We start from the raw sequence: 25,655 nt of genomic DNA, 5'->3' as shown, positions 1-25,655 counted from the left end.
GTAGAGACAATTCTCAACGGACTAAAGGCTATAATTAAAGCAAAAGGTGGTTCAACTAAATACTGTGATAAGGGGGTGATCTTTTTTCCAACACAGTAATTCTGTTTTAATAAATAATAAAAATAAATATCTATCTATCTATCTATCTATCTATCTATCTATCTATCTATCTATCTATCTATCTATCTATCTATCTATCTATCTATCTATCTATCTATCTATCTATCTATCTATCTATCTATCTATCTATCTATCTATCTATCTATCTATCTATCTATCTATCTATCTATCTATCTATTGTCAGTGCTTCTTAAAAATGTTCTATAAACAAGGTCCCTTCATCCTATTTAATAATGGACTTTCTAGGCCAAAATTGGCCAAGGAAGAAAGGGCATAGGGGAAGACAGGAAAAGGGAGTGGGGCAGGCAGGGTTTTCTTGGTACCATCAAAACACATAAACAATTAAATCCAATCAAAGATCTTTATTACAAATAGTATATAAAAAAATGTAATAATCAATAGTGGATTACATATACATAAAAACTGGAAGTTGAAGAATCTCAACTGCAGTGACACTATTTTACCCCTGTTGTAAGATACAATACAACACGTCTCCGAGTTCAAACCTTCAGTTGGGCCACACTCGACATGTTTTGCGGCAGAAGACGCTTCTTCAGGAGTTCAATCAAGAACATAAAAAAGGACCATAGTCCTGCAAGGACAAGGTATGTGTAAGTATACAATAAAACAATGACAAATTAGTACACATTCCTTATTAAAAATTGTTTGGTAGCTATGAAGAACTACAAGTACTCACCCTGGACATCAACACCACCAGAGTTGGAATTTCAAGAGCCAGGGTGCCGCCAATTGAACCGTCCCCTGGGGGCAAGTGCGGGAGCAGATAGATTCAGCCAACCTAAATGATATAGATGAAGTAATAAAGTTACCTCTATACCATACAGCATATATATATATATGTATATATATAGTTTCAGATGAAAAATAAATGCAAAAGAGTGGTCTAGATTTACTGTATACATTTTTATGTACATGTAGCGCACTATTGATTGTTACATTTTTCTTGTTATACTATATTTAATAAAGATCTTTGATTTTATTTAATCGTTTATGTTTTTTGATAGTACCAAGAAAATCTTGCTTGCCCCACTCCCTTTTCCTGTCTTCCCCTATCTCCTTTCTTTCTTGGCCAACTTTGGCCTAGAAAGTCCATTATCTATCTATCTATCTATCTATCTATCTATCTATCTATCTATCTATCTATCTATCTATCTATCTATCTATCTATCTATCTATCTATTTTTCTATCTAATCTGATGCTAATAAAAGTTTTAGGTACTGGTGAAAACATTCTGTAAAGTGAGGATGCTTTCAGAGTAATAAAATAAATCATTTTTTGTATCAATTAACAGCCTACAAAGTGTATACATAGAAAACAAACTTCAATTAAATCATCATTTGGTGAATCCGATCCTTGCACTAAAACTGCATCAATTCTCCCAGGTATACTTGAACACAGTTAAAGCTGTACTCCAGGATTTTTGTAAAAAAAAAAACCCACCCTTGCAACAGGTTCCCCTGCACTACAAGGGTTACCTACTCATTACATCTCGAGGTAGAGAAGTAAGTTGTAATACAATAATTGGCTTATTCCTCTCTATAGTAGGCTTCTATTGCTCATCACTCCTCTCCAGTGTTCTCCCTCACAATGAGAGTCTGATGGGCCCAGATTGTACAAGATGACCTCAGAGAGTCACTGCCGACTAAGGTGGTGAAAAGAAGAGGTAGTAGTTAAGGAATTTAGACAAACCATCTAACACTGACAGGGGTGCTTACAAGGGTCATCATTTATTAATTTATGTAAAACCTTTAGTAAAAGAAAAAATATGTTTGCTGTAACTGCTTATAAAGTGATTGCTGGAGTTCAGCTTAAATTTGGTAGTCAAGTCCATCAAAATCTACCAGTACATCCAACATTACCCTCTCCCCAGACTGACAATGTTGCTGTCCAAAGATGTCTGCTTTGCTACTTCATCCATGTACAGTAGATACCCTAAAACAGGAATTGTGTTACTGGCTTGATCACCAGGTGAAATAAAAGGAAAAAAGGCCTAAAAAGGTAAACCAATGCAGCCAGCACTATCTAAGGAACGGTAAGTTGTGAAATATTACATTTTTGTTTTTGCGTCTTGTACTGCTTTAATTCTAAAACGTTTCTAATTAAAACTTACCAGTATATGAAAGTTCTAAAGATTATTTAATTTTCTTGTGTGGCACACTAAGGCCTTCTTAAAACAGAAGGTATACCCATGTCTTTCATCCCATATCCCAAAAGTAAGAGTATTATTCCTCATTTCAGGACAAGTCATTGCTTTTCACACCTCTGGTGAGATGTGCATCCAGAACCACTGGTGTAGAGTGAAAATATAATATTATAGAGTAATTTATTCCAAACTACATACAGCTGTTTCAGGCGTGTTGGACATCATCAGTGAAGTGCATGGTAACCATGGCTTCTATGGATTAGAGCTTGAGGCCCAATGAGATATACTGTAGGTCAGTGATGTTATGTTCTAGTGTGAAGATTAAAATGGTCTAATATTCACAAAAATGTAACTGGTAGTAATTGGTCCTTTTACTTTGCAGGTCAACAATGATTTTCTTCATCCAGCTGGGTATTGTAATACTGCCCCTGTATTGTATTAGGGCCTTGGCATCCAAATGTCTCCTCTCCCCATCCCTTCTGGCAGATTACTCTGAGGAAGGACACATCACTCTGGGGATGATCAATCCAATACGTGCCACTTTAACTCAGGCCGTGTTAACCTTTTCCAGTTACCCAACACCACGGTCCTGTGAACTGTGAGTATTATGATAGGTAGCTGTAAACTTTATGACAACCCACTGGAAAGGACAATGATTCCATTACAGCAAATAATAATTACAATACTACTTATGGCCTAATGTAGATGGTTTAGTTTAGTGATGCCCAACCACCAGTCCAAGACCATGATAGTTTGCTGTTGACTCATGCTTACCCAACTTTGCACATTTACAGCTTTAAATAAAATATAATAGGGTGGATCTGCATGCTTCATGAAAGCAACCAGGTGACGTTTCAAACTAAAAAGGTGGGAAAGGATGATGATCAGGGAGTCTGTTACCTTTTGTGAATAGGTAAAGTCTGAAGCCTCTGGTTTTTTTCCTTCCAGTTTGATGAACAGGCATTTTCAAGGCAAGCTGCCATGTTAAAAGTTTTGACATATAGGGGGATATTTACTAAAACCAGTGCAGCTGTGCATAGTAACCAATCAGCTCCTAATTACAGCTTGTTCAGTTAAGCTTTGACAATAAAACCTGGAATCTGATTGGTTTCTATGTAGGGCAGCACTAGGTTCTGTGTGCACCAGTTTTTGTAAATCTCCCCCATAAAGAGAGGCCTGGTGTAAAACAAGAAAAACAATAGAGGGCCAGCATGACAGGGGTTAAAGGGCTTGGGTATAGGAGGAGTAAGGAAAGTTTGGCTGCCCCTAAGCAAGTAAAGTTGATCTGTTTGAGACAAGGTCAGGGATGGGTGGAGTTTTGGGGGGTGTGGTTTGTTAGCCGGGTGGGGTGGTCTTCAGTTGGAGGTCAGCCAGCAGGGAACAAATTCCAGCCCTCTTGCCCTGTATTTTGTTGGTATTCCGTGTTGGGTAATTTGGTTGTTGTGACTTGTGAGAAGCCTGGCGGGGTGCAAGGTCCTTTTAGGTTCATATGGGCACAAAAAGGTACGGTGTAGGGACCCGTCTGAGGCACGGCTCCCTGTTGGTGTTTTTTTGCGGCTGGAGGCCTGATAAGTGACACGCAGGTACTGTCCTTTGTTTTGATGCCTAGTAGAACCTGGTGGCTCCATTCTTTATACACTGTGTGTTCATGTTATTATGGTTTTTATCAGTTATTCATTTGTTATTTATGTTTTGGTTAATAAAAGGATGTTATGGTCAATTAACTCCAATCTGTTGTGGTGTGGTTATTATACCAAAGGGATGGGGGTATTGGTATAGCAGTTCAGCACAAACCATAGACATGTACCACAATGGTAAATGCAGCTGAAAAGCTAGAATTCTCTTTCACCCTGCTAGACAGTGCTGAAGGTAATAGGAGAGACTGAACAAGGTTCTTACATCATTTTATTAGCTATCAACTGTGTCAGCATCTATGCAGCTTTAACAGCAGCACGCGTGACAATTCTGCAGTGGGTTGCCCTACTAAAGGAAGTGTTAACCCAATGGTTCTGCTGGCAGGAACAACAGGTGTTTACAAAATGTTCCAGTGTCTATATTTTTAAAAAAAGAGAGCCCAATCTTACTGGTATGAGCTGTCTGTAATTCACTTTACAGTTTGACCACAGAACTACATTAACATTTTAACTACTTGCCGCTTTGTCACAGTGGACTTACTGTGACCGAGCGGCAGCTGCAGGCTCAGCAACATAAATATAAATTGCCGGTTTGCTTCTGGGTTTGGGGCTGCTGACCTGTGCTTGGTTGGACACAGCGAGATTTTGTCAGCAGGTGTCAGACAAGGATTTATGGCTGAGACCTGCTGATCAGCTATGTCCAATTACATCACAGAGTCCTGTGTTTATAAACACACAGGACTCTCTACACAGAGCAGCAATCTGGCTGTTTCTTTTCCCTGCAAAGCAAGAAGAAAAACAGACAGCTCTCTTAGTAAAAGTATCACATATTACACACATTACACTTGTAAGGCACACAGTTAAAATGTAAGTCCACCCTAACACTAAAATCCCTGCATCTACAGAAATCCATGATCTAACACTAACCCATCTAGCCCTGTAAAGAACAAATCAGTATACATACATACATACCTTTTTTGAAGCTGATCTGATCCGGTCTCTAGCGGCGGAAGCTCTGTAGAGGACACAGCTGACAACGGCTGTGAAATGAATGGGGATTGACGTCACCCATAGACTTACTATGAGGCTTCCGTTGTTGGCTGTGTCCTCTGCACCTGCCTACACAGCGAAGCCGCGGCTGAAAGCTCAGTGTGGGATCGGGTCATATCGGCTTCAAAAAAGGTATGTATACTGATTTCTTCTTTACAGGGCTAGATAGGTTAGTGTTAGATCGTGGATGTCTGTAGATGCAGGGATTTTACAATAGTTTGTAGATGCTATATCTTTTACACAAACCAATTAATATACACTTATTGGGATTTCTTTTTTACCAAGACACGTAGCAGAATACATTTTGGCCTAAAATGATGAAGAAATTTGATTTTGTTATGTTTTATTGAATATGCTTCATAACAAAAAATAGAAAATATAGTTTAAAAAAAAAACAAGTGGTGATGAAATACCAACAAAAGAATGCTCTATTTGTGTGAAAAAATATATCAATTTCATTTGCGTACAGTGTTGCATGACCGAGCAATTTCCAGTTAAAGTAGCGCAGTGCTAAATAGCAAAAAATGCCCTGGTCACGAAGGAGGTAAAACTTTAAATTTGGAGTTGTGTTTCTCAGGGGAAATATATGGGTAGCAAAAGTGTACAAAGGCAATGGTAATATGAGTGTTTTGTAAAGTCCTTCCTATTTCTTACTTACATGTAAGTTAGGTCTTGTGTAGATGGACACATGCAACATACTTTAAGGTGTGCACTTCTTACATATTACATTTTTGAGAGGAAGGTTTTATAAGCCTTTTGAGTTTCTTCGGACCTGCCTCTGGCTTTCTTCTCAGCTGCTTTAAGCTATTTACAGCTGCTTCTGCAGTCCCAGTGCTTATTGCAAATAAATGCTCTTAATACAAACCTTACGTATCCAGTTTGAGAATAAGTTGGTAGAAGATTGGAACAATCTATAATTATTTACTGAACAACGAAAAACTCAATTTCTGCCCCCCTTCTTCAGTTTTATTTCAGAGCTGTATAAGTCAGTACTGGCTTTACTCTTTGCCACCAAAGAAGTCAACAACAATCCAGATCTCCTGCCAAACATCACACTGGGGTTCCAGATGTATGATTCCTGCTTCTTTGAGGCTACTTCCCTTCAAGCTACCATTCAGGTGACGTCGGGGGGCAGAAAATGGATTCCAAATTACCACTGTGGGCCACAACCTATTGTCCCAGCTATCATTGGTGATATATCATCTTCCTCACTGGCAATCGCAAGAGTGCTGGGTCTATGGAGGTTACCTCAAGTAAGTGATTTTCTACCAGCCTTGAGATTACGATATTTACAAGTTATATCACACTTTTCTGCTTATAAAATATTAAAAGGTAAATTGCAGGAAAACTTTAAAAACCTTGATGGGGAACAGAATATACTGTTTGCCTACATACTCACTTTCCAAAGTACATACCTTGCACACTTGTGATGCTAATATAGGTTCTCCTTAGAATTTGGTTGCTTGTTTTAAAATTCTTTAGTATGAGATAGCACATTTATAGTCTATGGAGTCTAATTGGATGCTGCCATCAAATTGATTAAATTCCTTTTATCTGGTATCTCAGCACTCTATCCATCTCCACTGAGTTTAACTCTTTATAATGCACTCAGAATTTTCGTGGCTGTCATTGATGAGATGTTTAGGGGCAGGAAAGCAATGGAAAAAAAGGTCATGATGTCATTGTTCCTCCATGCCTTCTCTATAAAAGCCACACTTTTCACCATTTCCACTGATGAGAGCTAACAAGTCTAAAATAATTGCATGTAAGTTAAATAAATGTCTGCATAATTTAGGCTGGATCTGCTCTCTCTCCACGGATTTGTGATGGGAGCAAAACACATAATGAAATACACTGGCTAGATGGCAATGCTGTTTTTGCCGATTGTATCCTCTGTGTGTATTTCCTTGCTAATCTTGAAAATTTGACTGAAGGTAGTCTTTAGAAACAAATTTATCTTTTATCTCATCTAATCAATATTATTTTACATGCACCTGCAGGTCAGCTATATAACTTCACATCCATCTTTGAGCAACAAACTGGAGTTCCCTTCATTTTTAAGAACCACAGCCAGTGCTGGATATCAACCACAAGCTTTGATAGAACTATGCAAAAAACTGGGGTGGAATTGGATTGGGCTGGTTGTTTCCTCAACAGACTACTGTCTCCAAGGAGCCATAGCCTTCCAGAAAAAGGCTGCTACTAATAGGATTTGTATTTCTTTTTTTGAAACTATTTCATTTGGTCTCACTGATCCGAGAATGGCAGGGTTAGTAGCAAACATCAATAGGTCAACAGCAAGGGTAATTGTTCTCTATTGTTCTCCTGCAGATGTCACCATGATATTTTTGGAAGTCCTTCAGCAGAATCTCACAGGGAAAGTATGGGTGGGAATAGAATCTTGGTACACAACACCATTGACCCAGTATAACAAGTTCTGGAAGTTACTTAATGGCTCTATAGGGATTGCCAAGAGTAGAAAAGTTCTCCCAAATTTCTCCAGCTTCCTCCAGTCTCTTCATCCGTCTGCTTATCCAAGAATGTTGTCCATCTGGCAATTTTGGGAGACATTGTTCAAGTGCAAGGGGGCTGCTGATGTTTGGAATAATACCGCATTAAAAGTGTATGATCACAATCAAACATGTACAGGTTTGGAAACAATAGTAACTGATGATGTCACAGAATTCCAAGACCCGACATCACAAGCTGTATATATGGCCCACAATGCTCTCTATGCCATTGTTCATGCTCTTCACAGCCTACTGTTTTGTAAATCTAATGGAAGTCCTTTCACAAGCAAATTTTGTGCTGATGTAAAGGATATACAACCCTGGCAGGTATCTATATATGTCTGTAACAGGTAACTCTTGTGATATATGAACACCAGTATGTAGATTCTTGTATACCAAAAGTTGAGATATATAAGTATGTAAGCCCAATCACTAAAATCTCCTATAATCTTTATATGTTAATGTACTTTCAAAAGTAATTTTTATATTTTTAAATCAGCATTTTTAGTTAAAATAATTCTGCCATAAAGGTCCTTGTTCAGGCAATTCTTGGTATAGGGTGACCGCTCTCTGTCCCTGCCTTCTAACTTCTATGTTGTCACTTCCCGTCAGAAATGGCCATTTTAAAATGCATTGAAATTATACTGTACGGGTTTTAGGTGTTTCTGCTCACCTTTGTGTGTTCCAGCTTCTCATGTTTATTTTTTTTTTTTTTTTACTATAGAATCTTTTATAGCACCATCAAATTACACAGAGCTTTACATATTTAATTATTTATGTACATTCACATCAGTCCCTCCCCTCAAGGAGCTTACAATCTAAGGTCTCTAACTCACATTCATACATACACACACTAGGGCTAATTTAGATAAGAGCCAATTAACCTACCAACATGTCTTTTGGAGTGTGGGAGGAAAACAAAGTACCAAGAGAAAATCCACACAGGCACAGGGAGAAAATGCAAATGCCGTGCTGGTAGTACCATGGTTGGGATTTGAACCGAAAATATTAGTGCAGCAAGGTAGAAGTGCTAACTACTTAGCCACTCTTTACCACTTCCGGACTGCCCACTGTGGGTTTTTTTTGGCTTTTAAGGGTAGATGTGAGATCTGATGTCTTTTTGACCCCAAATCTCACATTAAAGAGGACCATTTCTATTACAAGAGATGTTTACATTTCTTGTAGTAGAAATAAAAGTAATAAAAAAAATGTATTTAAAAGGAACAGTGTAAAAATAAAAAATAAAAGGCAAAATAAATAAGAAAAAAATAAATAAAGCGCCCCGTCCCTCCGAGCTCACGCACAGAAGCGAACGCATACGCAAGTCACGCCCATGTAAGCATTGTTCAAACCACACATGTGAGGTATCATCGCAATCGTTAGAGCAAAAAAAAATAATTCTAGCCCTATAACTCCACTGTAACTCCAAACTGGTAACCGAAAATTATTTTTAATAATTACGCCTATGGAGATTTTGTCGCCATTCCACGAGCGTGCGCAATTTTGAAGCATGACATGTTAGGTATCAATTTACTCAGGGTAAAATTATCTTTCACATTAAAGAAAAACATTGGGCTAACTTTACTGGGTTTTTTTTAATTAAAAAAAGGGTATTTTTTCCCCATAAAAAATGCATTTGTAAGACCGCTGCGCAAATACGGTGTGATATAAATTATTGCAACAATCTCCATTTTATTCTCTAGGGTCTCTGCTAAAAAAAATATGTTTGGGTGTTCTAAGTCATTTTCTAGCAATGATTTTAGCTTAACAAATGTCATAAATAGGCCTGATCCTAAGATTTAAAAGGTGAAAAATCCAACAGGGATGGTGGGAGCTCTTCATAATGGTAACAGCAAGTATTTTCAAACTCCTTTTATTTTGGTTATTTTGTTTCTTGAGCTAAATACTAATTTTAGAACAGTGATATTACTTATAATGAAACAAAAATGATGCACTTTGACTGCTTTTGGACTAATGTGGGAAGTCAAAGAAATGAAGCTTCCAACCTAAACTTTCAACACAAATATTTTTTTTATAATTATTTATGTATTTATTGTTTAAATATAGGGCAGCTATATTTTCTTGTGACATATATTCCTTCATATCTATGGGTTATGCTACTTCCAATTAATTTGATTTGTGTTTACTTAGTGAGATTCTAAGTATTTTATTTTTAATTAAACACAGCATGTGTTTCATCTATTTCTTCAATAGCTCTTTTATTATCTGAAGAGAGTTTATTTAAATATTGTAATTTATGTTTTTTTTTTACTGTTTATGTCGTTGTGGTATTTTATTTTTGAGTGAGGTCACTGGTTGGAGATTTAGGGAGGGAGAAAGGGAAGTGATGAGTAGAATCAGGGAGGTAGCCACATATAGGCCCTGCTTGCACTCCCCTCCTAATTATTACAAATGGGTTGCACATCATTTTTGGGTTTTTTTCTTTCTTTTTTTTTTTTGGGGGGGGGGGGGGCTTTAGAGGGAGAAGTTGGGTGGACTTTTGAATGCATTCAGGTAGAAGATCAGAAAAGTCATTCATGTTTTATATATGAAAAGGGTGGGTTTTTTTTCTTTATCTTTTTTCCATTTTTATGTGAGGAATGCTGGTAATTATATGTATATTGTGGGGTATATGTAATGCCTTGGGATTTTTTTCATGTTTTTTCTTGTGCGTATTTCAGGAATACTACCTGTATTTTTGATTGTTTTGTCTTGTTATATTTTTCTAAATTTAATAAAAGGAGTTTAAACATAAATATAGGGCAGCTATATTTTCTCATTACATATATTCCTTCATATCTTTGGGTTACGCTACTTCCAATGAATTTGGTTGGTATTTACTTAGTAGGATTCTAAGCATTTAAAAATGTTATGTAATTTGTAATTAAATATAGCACGTTTTCATGTATTTTTTCAATAGCTCCTTTATTATCTGAAGAGAGTTTATTTTATCAACACAGCTGGGGAAGAAGTGTCATTTGATGCCAATGGAGACATCTACGGGTATTTTGACATTTTGAACTGGCATATAAATGGTAACAAAGGTCAACATGTGAAAGTCGGGACCTTTAATGAACACATCAACAGCAGTGAAAAACTCTACATTAATGAGAATGTCATCTACTGGGCTGGGGGACAAGGGCAGGTAAGACTTATCCAAACGTTCAAAAACTGGTTATATCTAAAAAGTTCTTTCCCACTCAAAAAAGTAAAGATTAAAGCAAAGCACCATTGCAAAAATTAATTTGGTTCTTTTGATCAAGGTTCCATCCTCAGTCTGCAGTATGGTCTGTCTGCCTGGCTACTGGAAGGCACCACTGAAGGGTCAACCTGTCTGCTGCTTTGACTGTAAACCATGTCCAGAAGGGACCATCTCAAACGGAACAAGTGAGGATACTGGGATATGCTTCGCTGCCCATCTGTTACAATTAAATCTGAATATTATACTTTATTGTGATACAAAGATACAACCCTAATTCCAAAAAAGTTTGGACACTGTGTAAAATCTATATAAAAACATAATGCAATGATTTGCAAGTCTCATAAACCCATAATATATTCACAATAGAAAATAGAAAACACATCAAATGTTTAAACTGAGAAAATGTACAATTTTAAGAAAAAATAGGGTAATTTTGAAATTAACTGCAGCAACATGACTCAAAAAAAGTTGGGACAGGACAATAAAAAGCTGATCATGTAAGTGATACTTACAAGGAAGAGTGGTAAGAACATTTTGCAACTAATTAGGTTTATTGGCAACAGGTCAGTAACATGATTGGATATAAAAAGAGCATTTTAGAGAGTCAGAGAATTTCAGTGGTAAAGATGGGCAGAGGATTTACTAATCTGTGAAAAGTTGCATCTAAAAATTGTGAATTTCAGAATAATGTTCCTCTCAACATACAATTAGAAATACTTTAATTACATCATCATCTACATTACATAATATCATTAAAAGATTAATAGAATATGGAAAAATCTCTATGCACAAAAGGACGAGGCTGAAACTTAATATTGGATGCCCATGGTCTTCGGGCCCTCAGATGGCACTACATTAAAAATAGGCATGATTCTATAAAGGACATCACTACATGGGCTCTAGAATGCTTCCAAAAATCACTGTCTGTGAACACAGTTTGCCTAGCCATCCAAAAATTTAAGTTAAAGCTCTATCATGGAAAGAAGATGCAATATCCAATCCAGAAACACTGCCGTCTTCTCTGGCCCAAAAATGGTTTGTTGCAAAGTAGAATACTGTTCTGTAGTCAGACAAATCGACATTTAACATTCTCTTTGGCAACCACTGGTGCTGCATCCTCTGGACTAAAGAGGAGAGGGACCTTCAGGCTTGTTATCAGTGCTCAGTTGAAAAGCCTGTGTCTCTGATGGTATGGGTGTGCATTAGTGCGTATGGAATGGGCAACTTGCACATCTGGAAGGGTACTATCAATGCTGTAAGATATGTCCAGGTTTTATAGCAGCATATGCTCCCATCTAGACAACATTATTTTCAGGGAAAGCCTTGCATATTTCAGCAGAACAATGCTAAACTAAATACTGCATCTATGACAAAAGCATGGCTTCGCAATAAAACAGTCCAGGTGCTTAACAGGCCTGCCTACAGTCCAGACCTTTCACCAAGAAAAAAAATGTGGCTGATCTTGAAATGAAAAACAGGACAAAGAAGAGCCAGGGCTGTTAAGCAATTAGAATGCTTTATCAGGCACAGGCAAGAAAAGAGCAACATTCCTCTCCCAAAGACTCCAGCAACTGGTCTCCTCAGTTCCTAAACTTTTACAGAGTGTTGTTAAAAGAAGAGGGGATGCTGGTAAACATTTTTTTAAGATGTGCTGCTGCCATCAATTTCAAAATTACCTTTTTTTTTTTTTTTTTTTTTTAAATGGTATAAAAAGTTTGACAATTTTTAGACACAGCTTTTTACAAATTGGTGAACCTCTGTCCATCTTTACTTCTGAGACAATCTGGTATTAAGTTACTAAAGGCAAGTAGACTGTTAACTTTGCAAGGGGAAGTTGCACTGTGCAAGAGCATTTTCCCCAGAGCTTCACTCTGCAAAGAATACCCAAGGAAGATAGAAAAAACAGCATTTTTGCTTGCACATGATTGGATGATAGACATCAGCAGAGCGTCACCTCATTTATTAGGCAGTGGGGAAAATTCCTTTTCAGAGTGCAGCTTCCCTTGAAAAGTGAATAGTGTGTTTGCCATTAGTAAATCAACCAATTTGACTCTCTAGGATGCTCTTTTTATACTCAATCATATCACTGACCTGTTGTCAATTAACCTAATTAGTTGCAAAATATTCTTCCAGCTCTTCCTTGTTAGTACCACTCATTATGCCAGCTTTTTGTTACCTTGTCCCAACTTTTTTGGGACATGTTACTGCCATCAATTTCAAAATTAACGATTTTATTCTAAAATGGTTCATTTTCTCAGTTTAAACATTTGATATGTTTTCAATTTTCTATTGTGACTAAAATAGGGGTTTATGAGATTTGCAAATAATTGCGTTCTGTTTTAATGTAGATTTGACACAACATTTTTGAAATTGGGGTTGTATATTAAATCAGAGTGACAGTCAACAGTTATAGGCAATAGACAACCACAACTAAGAGTATCAGTATGTCACCAAGTATAAGTACTTAGATGACCTATTCGCCCTCCTGAAACTCTGGCTGCCGCAGCAGGAAGTCGTTTGTTTAGTGACAGTATTATAACCACCACTAAATTATTATTATTATACAGGATTTATATAATGCCAACAGTTTCCGCAGCACTTTACAATTTGAGGGTAGACAGTACAATTACAATATACTTTAATACAGTGGAAATCAGAATGACAACATCCCACTGTGCATGTCACAGGTGTCCTTGTTTGCTAGGCTGTGAGCAGCCACACATTGGTTGCTAGGGCGCAGGCAGCTACAAACATCCTAGGAACCAATGATCATGCTGCCTTTTTCGAAATTGTAAGACAGCGGACACCATGGGGGATGTCAATAACCAAATATGGTCATGGCTATTTTTGCTAATGAGGCCAGTCAGCATTAGTTGCTGCCTTGTTGACATTCAGCAGCCAGCCAGCAAGCTGTCAGTTGCTGGAGAGGATTGTTGTATCGGATGGAGATGGGCCTGCAGAGCTTCATGCATTGTGATTAACATTGAATCTACATTGATAGATGATATGACTTGTGATAGATTTACACTTCAAAACATTTTTTGGGGGTCTTCTTAAAAAATACTATATCTTGGTGTGTAAAATACATTGACACGGAGGGCATGTGTGTTTTTTTACAGCCTATATTTTTTTGTGAATGAGTAACAAGGTGTACTATATACCCGTTACTCATTCACTATGGGGGTGGATATCTGGGGGCTCCCTTATTCCAAAAAGTTCCTCCCGCAAACATTCCAATAAACCATACCCCTCTCATTGTTCCCATCAACATGGTGCCTTGCCAAGAACCCTCTCAATGTTGAAGGCTTGAGGCATGGTAGGGTTCAGGCGGCATACCTGGATAAGGAACCAGTATGAACTTTGGAAGACCCTACACTATTTTTTTGTTTGGTCATGGGCCGGGATGCCCTTACCACTTTATGCCTAAAAGTTCTAAACCCAAGGTAAGTCCCTGTTTAAATTAGCAATTTTAGTGTACTGGGTATAAACAGTAGGGCAACCTCAGTTTGGAACCAATTTTTCTTTTAATGTTAATAACCAAAAAAAAAAGTTAATCGTTCTGGAACTTTGTTGTCTGTTCTATAGTCTTGTTAGGAAAAGAAATGAAGCCAAGCAACAAGCATTTTCAAATAAAAAGACAATAATGGCAACCTACATACTTTTCCCAGTACAAAGCTCAGCAATTCTAATCCTTCTTTGCAGGTTCTGTTGCTTGTTATGTCTGCCCAGAAGACCAGTGGCCCAACAGCAGAAGAACTGAATGTATTCCTAAAGTCATCGAGTTCCTTTCTTATGAAGAGCCTCTTGGTCTAGTGTTGGCCTTGTTCTCCATTTTGTTCTCCATCATCACTTTGATTGTTCTGTACATATTCCTAAAGTTCCGTGACACTGTGGTGGTGAAAGCCAACAACCGGAACCTCAGCTACCTTATACTTCTCTCCCTAAACACTTGCTTTCTCTGCTCCTTGATGTTCATTGGTTACCCTACTAGACTGACCTGTATTGTCAGACAATTTCTTTTTGCAGTTACATTCTCATTTTGTGTGTCATGTATCTTGGCCAAAACCATCATAGTTGTCATTGCCTTTAAAGCTACCAAACCAGGGAGCAATTTAAGGGTATGGCTTGGTTTTAGGACAGCCATTATCATTGTCACAATTTGCACTTCCTTCCAGATGATTATTATCTTGGTGTGGTTGGCTAGATTTCCACCTTTCCTAGAACATAACTACCATGTCTTGGTTGGCACCATACTTTTAGAATGTAACGAGGGTTCGGCTGTTATGTTTTACTGTACATTAGGGTATTTGAGCGTCTTAGCTGTCATAAGTTTTATGGTTGCTTTCCTGGTTAGGAACCTACCAGACCGTTTCAATGAAGCCAAATACATAACCTTTAGCATGCTGACCTTCCTTAGTGTTTGGAGCACTTTTATTCCAGCTTATCTCAGCACAAAAGGCAAATATATTGTTTCAGTTGAGATTTTTGCCATCTTGATGTCTAGTTTTGGACTCCTGTGCTGTATATTTGGTCCAAAATGTTATATAATCATGCTGAAGCCTTCAATGAATAAAAGAGAGTATTTAGCATCTAAGTGAAAATAAAATACAGACCTTCTCTGATCAAAAAAATATCTGAAATAATTTTCTAGATGTCTGTTTTTCTTTTATTTTTTATATATATATATATATATATTTTTTTTTCTTTAAAATAGTTTTTATGATAAATATTAGTTTATTTACATACCTATTGTTTTTGTTCAAATTAGGAGGGCAAGTTCTGAGAATAATCACAATACTGTTACTTAAAAACGCTTAAATTGATCAAAATGCCCACAAAAAATTTACAACATATAGAATAACAGAAAGTGTTATATACTGCTGCCAGTTGGTTGGTTCTTTTTTCAATTACAGTGACAAAAGCTTTACACAGACAGATGGCAGTGCAAAGTGTAGGTACAATCTCATGGTTTAAAGATCTTTATGAAAGTAAAAATCTTTTATGTCCATGGAGGAAGTGAGGAACGAAAGCTTGCTCATCTAGAGGGAAAACAATAGCTTGCTTGGCTGGGTAAATGTGGCTTAACTATATACATTTCTTACACAGTTATGTATTCCAAGAAAAAAATAATTGAATCTAATATTAAATGCATTGCTTGTGAACCTCTTGAAGGAAGAGGCAGAGTATGCTGAATGATTGGGTTGGGGGAGGCTTTTTTATTGTCCAAGTGCCTGGATGGGCCAGTAACAAAGCTTTATTATTTAACTTCAGTGTAGAAATATAAGGTCACCAACCTAGCTGTGCTGTATAACAGAGGTACCTGCATTACCGGATTACAAATCCTTTAACAAGAACAACAGTTCATATTCATTTATTTATTCATTTATTTTAATTATGAATTAAGTTGCATGCCTGAAGTTCAGCTCTAATTTCTAATGTTTTATCATTATTAATGTAGGTATGTTTATTCATGTAACATTTTAAACCTCATCTACTATTAGAACTCTAATCACACTGTAAAATGTATTATTTTTCAGCAAAACAAAAAACATTTAATCAATTTAATTGTATACATATATTAACAAGACTGAAATTACAAGAGGGAAGAAATGCAAAATAAAAGGTTTTATAAATTGGATTTATTTAAAATAGAAATGAAATGAGTGCATGCCAATTAGAATACCATAAAATGAATCACTGTAAAAATAAATGAATAATTTAACATGTATTTTTGTTAATTACATGTTTGTTTTTATAGAAATTATATAAACATTTAAAAGCAAACTCAGTGGCAGTTGTAGTGGAAATACAATAATAATACAAAAACATGACTCATCACCAAACACATTATTTTATTTATTATTAAGGCCCCTTTCACACTTATGCAATGTGATTTTACCCCGATTTTGTGACACGATTTTGACACGCCTTTGCCGCAATTTTGACGCAAAACGCATTAAAATCGTGCCAAAGTAGTGCAGGAACTACTTTGAAGTCGGCGTGACTTCAAAACGCACTGATATGAATGGGGCTCATTGAAAATAATGGAAAACGACTTGTCATGCGATTTTGCGGTCCAAAATCGCAGGACAAGTCGCACTAGTGTGAAAGGGGCCTAAAGCTCTTTATACATGGTAATACTACAATATTTTTTAACTCTTAAGCACCTATGGAAAACTAGTAAAAAAAATTTTTTATTAAAGTGAGAAAAATGTTTAAATTTGGGACAATTTAAATTTAGACATGTTTTAACAATGCTGAAACCATAAGATATAGGAAACCCATAATGACAGTTTTTATTTTTCATAGATTGCATTTATTTAAATAAGAAAATTTAAATCTTTGCATGAATAGTGTGGAATTAAAATGTAATATGTGTATTTAATAATTTCATATTTTAAGTAAGTATTTGAATAATGTATTCCATCTCTTTTCAAAAATAGGAATAAAGAATTTAAAAGCAAATGTAAAGAAAAATATTTAAATAATGTAATTTGTAACTGGAAAATACTTGCACTCTGTAAATTAAAGTATTAGTAGAAGTACAGTAATCATAATAACATTTATACAACAATTTAAAACAAAGTTTTTAACACTCTAAATTTCTCACTTTTTAGCAAATGTTAAAAATGCGTTAAATTTACATTTAGATATATAATTACAAGGCTAAACTAAAAAAGGTAAGAAATGCACACAAATAGGTTTTGTTTTTTATAAACTGTATTAAAGTAGAACATTTAAATGATTGGGCACATAGTATAGCAACTCAGACGTCTAACATAATATATATTATATTATTTATTTACAATAATTTTAATGATTTACTTAATATTTTTTTCTAAAAATTAGATTTTAAGAATTTAAAATCAATATATTTAAAGAAAAAATATATAAATAATGCAGTTTCTAACTGGAAAAAAAGGCACACTTTGTAATCTTAAGTGTAACCATCAACAGCTGTTGTGTTTAGATTTTGGATAAGTCTGTGTTCAGCCAACCGTAGACAAAAAAAACCACAGTGGTACTGTGTTAACCCTATGGAAGAGATATCGAATTTGAAAGTCCTATAAATAAATTCACATTAATAACTTTTAAACAAATTTCGATAAACCTCTTTATGGGACTTTTTTTTTTCACGGCAACCGATATAATCAAAAAGACATATCTTGTAAAAAAAGAAAAATGTTATTCATCAAAGAAAATTTAGCATAAGCGGTATGTTTGGTGGCGATACCCAATACCATAAGTGACTGCATATTCCCAAAGGTTTAATTACAGTTTTATGCGTAGAGAGAAATATAACGCTGTTTCAAATATCAATGGGTTATCTTCATCAGGGGTATTTAACACCACCCTGTAATGTAAAGAAAGCTGCCAGTAATCTGCTTTCCACGTTCATATATCATTCATAATACATAATTTCAGACCTGTATGTGCAAATGTATCATTCATTGAAAAGAGAATTTTTTTACTTACTTTTATCAAAAAGATCTGCAAATTTCCATACCATACTGAGAAGCCCTTCTCCCAATGGTGCACTTAGAAAATCACCCGACAGGACCATATGTCTCTCTGGTTCGTATATACTGTATGTGTATCTCCCCAAGGGAAAAGCTTTGTTTGTCCAGGGCAGGGAAAAGAGAGAAATCCCTCCAAAAAAATGTAGCTGAAAATAACAATAATAGGTATTACCAAATTGCTCTGAAAAAATTAAATAATTTTATATATGTGTACATGCACATAAATATATTCACTGCTTAAAAAAATTAAAGGAACACTTTTTAATCAGCGTATAGCATCAAGTCAATGAAACTTCTGGGATATTGATCTGGTCAGTTAAGTAGCAGATTATCAATCGGTTTCAGGTGCTTTGGTGTTAATTAAGTTAACAACAGGTGCACTAGATGGGCAACAATGAGAAAACCTCCAAAACAGAAATGGTTTTACATGTGGAGGCCACTGACTTTTTTTCTCTACTCATCTTTTCTGACTGTTTTTCACTAGTTTTGCATTCGGCTAGGGTCAGTGTCACTACTGGTAGCATGAGGCAATACCTGAACCCTATAGAGCAGTGGTCCTCAACTCCGGTCCTCGGGGCCCACTAACAGGCCAGATTTTAAGTATTACCTTGGGGAGATGCAGACTAGAATACTGCAATCACTGAGCAGCAAATTATATTACCTGTGATGTAATTTAGTTATCTTGCAAACCTGGCTTGTTAGTGGGCCCCTGAATTGATTACCACTGCTATAGAGGTTGCATAGGCAGTCCAAATCCTCCAGGATGGCACATCAATATGTGTCATTGCTAGAAGGTCTCAAGAGCATAAAGGAAAATTCAGGAGACAGGCAGTTACTCTAGGAGAGCTGGACAGGGCCATAGAAGGTCCTTAAACCATTAGCAGGACCAGGTATCTGCTCCTTTTTGAAGGGAGAAACAAGATGAGCACTGCCAGAGCCCTACATAATGACCTCCAGCAGACCACTGCTGTGAATGTCTCTGACCAAACAATCTGAAACAGACTTCATGAGGGTGGCCTGAGGGCCCGACGTCCTCTAGTGGGCCCTGTGCTCACTGCATGGCATTGTGGAGCTCAATTGGCATTTGCCATTGAACATCAGAATTGGCAGGTCCACCACTGGTGCCCTGTGCTTTTCACAGATGAGAGCACATGTGATGGATGTGAAAGGGTCTGGAGAAGCTGTGGAAAACGTTATGCTGCCTGTAACATCGTTTAGCATGATGGGTTTAGTGGTCGGTCAGTGATGGTCTGGGGAGGCATATTCATGGAGGGATGCACAGACCTATACAGGCTAGACAATGGCACCCTCACTGCTGTTAGATGAAATCCTTATACCCATTGTCAGACCCTACGCTGGTGGAGTGGGTCCTGGGTTCCTCCTGGTGCATGACAATGCCCGGCCTCTAGTGGTGAGAGTATGCAGCCAGTTCCTGGAACATGAAGGAATTGATACCATTGAATTGCCCCCATGCTTACCTGACCTAAATCCAATAGAACAACTCTGGGACATTATGTTTCGGTCCATCCGACATTGCCAGGTTGCACCTCAGTCTGTTCAGGAGCTCAGTGATGCCCTGGTCCAGACCTGGGAGGAAATACCCCAGTACACCATTCGTTGTCTCATTAGGAGCATGCCCTGATATTGTCAACCATGCATACAAGTACGTGGGGGCCATACAAACTACTGAGTACCATTTTGAGTTGCTGCAATGAAATTTTAGCAAAATGGACTAGCCTGCTGCATCATTTTTTCATTTAGATTTTTGGGGTGTCTTTGAATTTAGCCCTCTGTAGGTTGATAATGTTCATTTCCATCAAACGATGTGGCATCCTTTCGTTCCTAACACATTACCCAGTCCTTATCAGTATAGATATCCAGCATGATATTTTTCCCTATTAAGATCTGATGTATTTTCAAAGTGTTCCTTTAAATATTTTGAGCAGTGTATATATTTGTTAGCAGAGACATTAGAGAATAAAATGGCAGTTGTTGCAATTTTTTATGTTTTATGTTTTGCACAGCGGTTTATCAAACGCATTTTTTGGGGAAAAATAAATATTAATGAATTTAAAATATTTAAATATATTTAATAGATATACCAAATTTTTTGTATGATATGAAAGATGATACGCTGAGCAAATAGACACCTAACATGCTTTAGAATTGTGTGCACTCATAGAATGGCAACAAACTACGGTATTAAAAATCTCCATAAGTGACACTTCAAAAACTTCAACAGTTTACAGGATTGGAGATTTACAGAGGAGTATTAGGGCTATAATTATTGCTCTTGCTCAGATTTTCTCGGTGATATCTCACATGTGTTGTGCGAACACCGTTTACATATGTGGCCATGACCTGCGTATGCGTTCACCACTGCACGCAAACACACGGGGATGGGGGCTCTTAAAACATTTTTTTTTTTATAATTATTTTATTCAATTTTTTTCTTTTTAACACTGTCCCTTTAAAACATCCCTTGTAAACATCCCTTGTGATAACAATACAGCATGGCAGGTCCTCTTTGTGGAGAGATTTGGGGTCCAGAAGACCCCAAATCTCTCCCCTACCCTTTAAAGTAAAAGATCAAAAAACAAAAAACAAAACAAAAACGGCCTTGTTTACATGTGGCCAGAACCAGAAGTGGCGTCATGACATCACATTGGTCCTCCTAGGGCATAGAGATGAGCGGAAGCCATCTTTCCTTCACTCATCTCAAAGCCCAACCGCTGCCAGGACCGGATCAATTTTCAGCTACGTAAGCCCAAAAACCACTGGAAAGAGGCGGAAGTGGGTGGACGATTTTGCCGCTTCTAAAAGTGACCCAGCGGCAAATCTGCTGCTCGGAGTACTTTTATGAGAAAACAATATGGTGATACCACCTCTCTCCTGCGCTTAGAATCCAAGCTCCCCGACCACACTTCCCACGGGACTCACATGTGGCGTCTCGGATGGCTAGAGTCTTGCTGCCCAAAAAGGACTGGGGTAGTCCAACAGTACTACAGGCAAAAAGAAACAAAAAAAGGGCACACCGACCTAGCACATTACCCTCAATAATAGGCTTTATTAGTACAACATATAAAATGGCTACTCACAAACAAAGGTAGAAAATAGTTATATCAAGCTCAATCGCTCCAATGTTAAGAATAGTCCATGCATTAGTCCATAATCCTATTAAGATGACAGCTGACGCGTTTCAAAGCTTTTATGAGAAAGACTGGCGTGTGAGGGGAAAAAAATTATACTGGGGTTATGGCATTTAGCGCCAGCCATAACCCCAGTATTTCACATCAAAGTAATGACGCATTTTCCCAGTTAGGCGGTTGGCAAGACTGAGGTCATGCTTCCTGGCACCCCCATCAAATACAGTTTCTCACAAGAGTGAGTACACCCCTCACATTTTTGTAAATATTTTATTATATCTTTTCATGTGACAACACTGAAGAAATCATACTTTACTACAATGTAAAGTAGTGATTGTACAGCTTGTATAACAGTGTAAATTTGCTGTCCGCTCAAAATAACTCAACATACAGCCATTAATGTCTAAACCGCTGGCAACAAAAGTGAGTACACCCCTAAGTGACAATGTCCAAATTGGACCCAATTAGCCATTTTCCCACCCCGGTGTCATGTGACTCGTTAGTGTTACAAGGTCTCGGGTGTGAATGGGGAGCAGGTGTTTCAAATTTGATGTTATCGCTCTCACTCTCTCATACTCATCACTGGAAGTTTAACATGGCACCTCATGGCAAAGACTCTCTGAGGATCTGAAAAAAAGAATTATTGCTCTACATAAAGATGGCCTAGGCCAGGGCTTCCCAAGCTTTTTTGGGCCGAGACCCACTTCTGAATACAGTTATTTTTTGGGACCCACTTGCTTGTAATTGAATATTGTAAAGCGCTACAGAATTTGTTGGCGCTATATAAATGCAAATAATAATAATAAAAATGCATATTTTAAAGGGAGGAGATGTTAAATTAAAAATCTCAATTTACTACTTTTCAATTTAATATTGAATACACTTTCCAGATGTTCTAAGTGAGGGGTCAGAAACCTGTGGCATGTGTTGCATATAAGCAGGGTTGTAAGTAATCATAGACAGTATGAAAGTAAGGCAGGCAGAGGACAGAGATCAACCACCCCCGGACAGTGATCAGCAGGCTATATAGCACTCAACCTCCTTCCTCTCCCAGTGGTCCACAGTGAAGGTGAAGCCCCTGTTTGCCCTCTCTAGGGCCCAGCACACTTCACCCAGAGTCTCCATGATGAGGAGCTCTATGCTATGCTGGTGTTGATGTCCTCGCTCTTCTCCTTCAGATCCTCTACTGGGGTCACAGAAGCTTCCATGAACTCCTGACACCGCCGGGCCACCTGGTCCTCTTATGACACGAGGCTGCCATCTCTGCCCGCTATAGCTGAGACAATCCCGCTGCCAGTCTAGCCACTACCGCTGCCACCAGCAGGACCGAGGAGCTGGCCCTGCACCCCATGAACATATCCTACATAACAGCCCACATACGTACTCACTGATGCAAGTATCCTCCTTGCAGGAAATGCAGACCAGCCTCCGTAAACTATGCGGTCGGGGTCCTGAATCCATCGCAATTTGACTGCTCTGGCTCTCTATAATTTGCATGTGCTCGCAAAGCACAATTTAAGCGGGCCCACTCTCAGTGATTTCCGGCTCAGCGTGACCCACTCAAACACAGCTAGCGACCCACAGTGTTGAAACTCCTGGCCTAGGCTATAAGAAGATAGCCAAGACCCTGAAACTGAGCTGGAGCATGGTGGTCAAGACCATACAGCGGTTTAACAGGACAGGTTCCAATCAGAACAGGCCCGGTCGATTAAAGAAGTTAAGTTGTCTTTGGGAAATAGACGTATGTATGCTGCCAGCATTGCTGCAGAGGTTGAAGGGGTGGGGGATCAGCCTGTCAGTGCTCAGACTGTCAGCGCGGGTTTCCCGCTGACAGCTGAATGTAAAAAACAATAGCGTGGGGTCCCCCCCCCAATGTATACCAGGCCCTTCAGGTCTGGTATGGAATTGAACCCCACTCCAAAGTGTAAAACAAAGCAGCCTGGGGTCCCCCCGAAAATTCATACCAGATCCTTATCCGAGTATGCAGCCCAACAGGTCAGGAAAGGGAGGATGCGAGTGAGCGCTCCTCCCCTCCTGAACCATACCAGGACACATGCCCTCAACATGGAGGGGGGGAGTAATGGGTGTTTTGGGGAAGGAGGGTGCTTTGTCTTAAAGGAGTTGTAAAGTCAAAAAGTTTTTTACCCTAATGCATTCTATGCATTAAGATAAAAAGCCTTCTGTGTCCAGCACTCCCTAATACTTACCTGAGTCCCACCTCGTTCCAGTGATGTCCGCGAGTCCCTTGGCAGTCCAGGCTCTCCCTCCTGATTAGCTGAGACACAGCATTGGCACCAATGGCTCCCACTGCTGTCAATCAAAGTCAGTTAGCTAATTAGGAGAGAGAGGGGGCGGGGTCGAAACGGCAGCTCCCTGCCTGAATGGACACACAGAGCTGCAGCTCGGCTCGGTTGCCCCCACAGCAGGCTGCTAGCTGTAGGGGCACTCGACAGGAGGGAGGAGCCAGGAGCAGCAAAGAGGGACCCCATAAGAGGAGGATCCAGGCCACTCTGTGCAAAATTAACTGCACAGAGGAGGTAAGTATAGCATGTTTGTTTTTGTTTTTTTGTTTTTTTTTTAAAAGCCACGAGACTTTTCAATCACTTTAAGAGCTATTTATGCAATATTTACCAGCCCCCTTTTTTTCCCGGCAAATACTGTATAATCGTTATTTTTATTTTTCTATTATGAAATGGACTTTATGAATTGGAATTGGACTATTTACTGCATACAATAATGTATGCAAATGTATGTAAATGAGTAATATGAGTACTATGATACCCTTATCGCATGTGTTAAATTTTAGTGAATTGACCCCTAGTTCTGATACAAGAGATCATTTTACCCCTATCCTGGCATCCTTGCACTGGCTACCCGTCAGTTTTCGCATAGACTTCAAGATCGTCTTGCTCACCTATAAGTCTCTTCATGATTTGGCAACCCATTATCTTTCTGAAGATTTATCAACTTACCCCCCCCCCCCCCCCTCATAACCTTCGCTCCTCAAATTCTACCTTTCTGTGTGTCCTCCTCTACCCACCTACACTCAATGGGAGTGAGAGCCTTCTCTTGCTATGCTCCAAAACTCTGGAATTCACCTTCAAAGAACATCAGTCATCTCAAATCTAAAAACGCTTTTCTTTAGACAAGCTTTCAAGTAATTGTCCCTATTTTCCTTTATGTTATCCTGTATATTTCTTGTGTTTTCCTTGTAAAGCGCCTTGAGAAGCTACCTTTAAAGGTGCTATATAAAATAAAGTTTATTATTATTATTAATATCTTTCAATGCTGAGCACCTGTTGAAGTCTTCATACCTCATGGGTAACTTCTGCGTCATCAATAAATAATGTTTAGCTGGTATGAACTTTGCAACAATTATATTTCATGACATAATTATGATGTAGAAATTATAATGATCGCATTTAAATATATGGTTAGTGAAGTTATAATCATAGGAATAGTAGATAATATAATAGGAAGTGCTGGAAGAAATCCTCATGTGATTAACGGAAAGCTCTCCCTACTGACCAGACTAAAATATATATTCAGGTATCCATCAGGGCCCTGTCCAGCTCTTCAGAAGACTACATTATCATCCATGCTTTGTCTAAGAGAAGTTCAAAAAGGCAAGTTCTCTCTGTTTGTCTATGTTTATACCTAGTCCAGGTCTATCTATCTATCTATCTATCTATCTATCTATCTATCTATCTATCTATCTATCTATCTATCTATCTATCTATCTATCTATCTATCTATCTATCTATCTATCTATCTATCTATCTATCTATCTATCTATCTATCTATCTATCTATCTATCTATCTATGTAATCCTAATATAAATTTTAGGTACTTGTGAAAACATTCTGTAAAGTGTGAGGATGTTTTAGAGCAAGGGTCAACAAACTTTTAAAAAAAGGACATTTTATTGTTCTTCAAACTCTAGGGGGGGGCAGACTGTGGCCAGTGGAAGTAGAAAATGGCCCATCATTGGTATAAGTGGGAGGAATAGTGCCCCATCATTGGTGTCAGTGGGAAGAATAGTGCCCCATCATTGGTATCAGTGGGAGGAAGAGTGCCCCATCATTGGTATAAGTGGGAGGAATAGTGCCCCATCATTGGTGTCAGTGGGAGGAATAGTGTCTCATCATTGGTATCAGTGGGAGGAAGAGTGCCCCATCATTGGTATAAGTGGGAGGAATAGTGTCCCATCATTGGTATAAGTGGGAGGAATAGTGCCCCATCATTGGTGTCAGTGGAAGGAATTGTGCCCCATAATTGGTGTCAGTGGGAGGAATGGTGCTCCATCAT

General features: G+C 38.1%; 1 protein-coding gene across 1 annotated transcript; it reads left to right on the top strand.

Moving 5' to 3' along the window:
- Nucleotides 1-648: 648 nt before the first annotated feature.
- Nucleotides 649-15,279, top strand: LOC309559832 (extracellular calcium-sensing receptor-like; the record flags this gene model as incomplete). Its single annotated transcript, XM_082263265.1, has 7 exons — nt 649-725; nt 2,668-2,883; nt 5,934-6,222; nt 6,970-7,806; nt 10,400-10,624; nt 10,743-10,866; nt 14,384-15,279. 7 exons carry the CDS (start codon nt 649-651, stop codon nt 15,277-15,279), a joined length of 2,664 nt encoding a protein of 887 aa, XP_082119391.1.
- Nucleotides 15,280-25,655: the final 10,376 nt, after the last annotated feature.

The sequence above is a fragment of the Pelophylax lessonae genome (genome assembly GCF_965119305.1).
Source record: "Pelophylax lessonae genome assembly, chromosome: 7".
Classification (NCBI taxonomy): Eukaryota; Metazoa; Chordata; class Amphibia; order Anura; family Ranidae; genus Pelophylax; species Pelophylax lessonae.
This window is presented reverse-complemented; position numbering and strand designations above follow the sequence as displayed.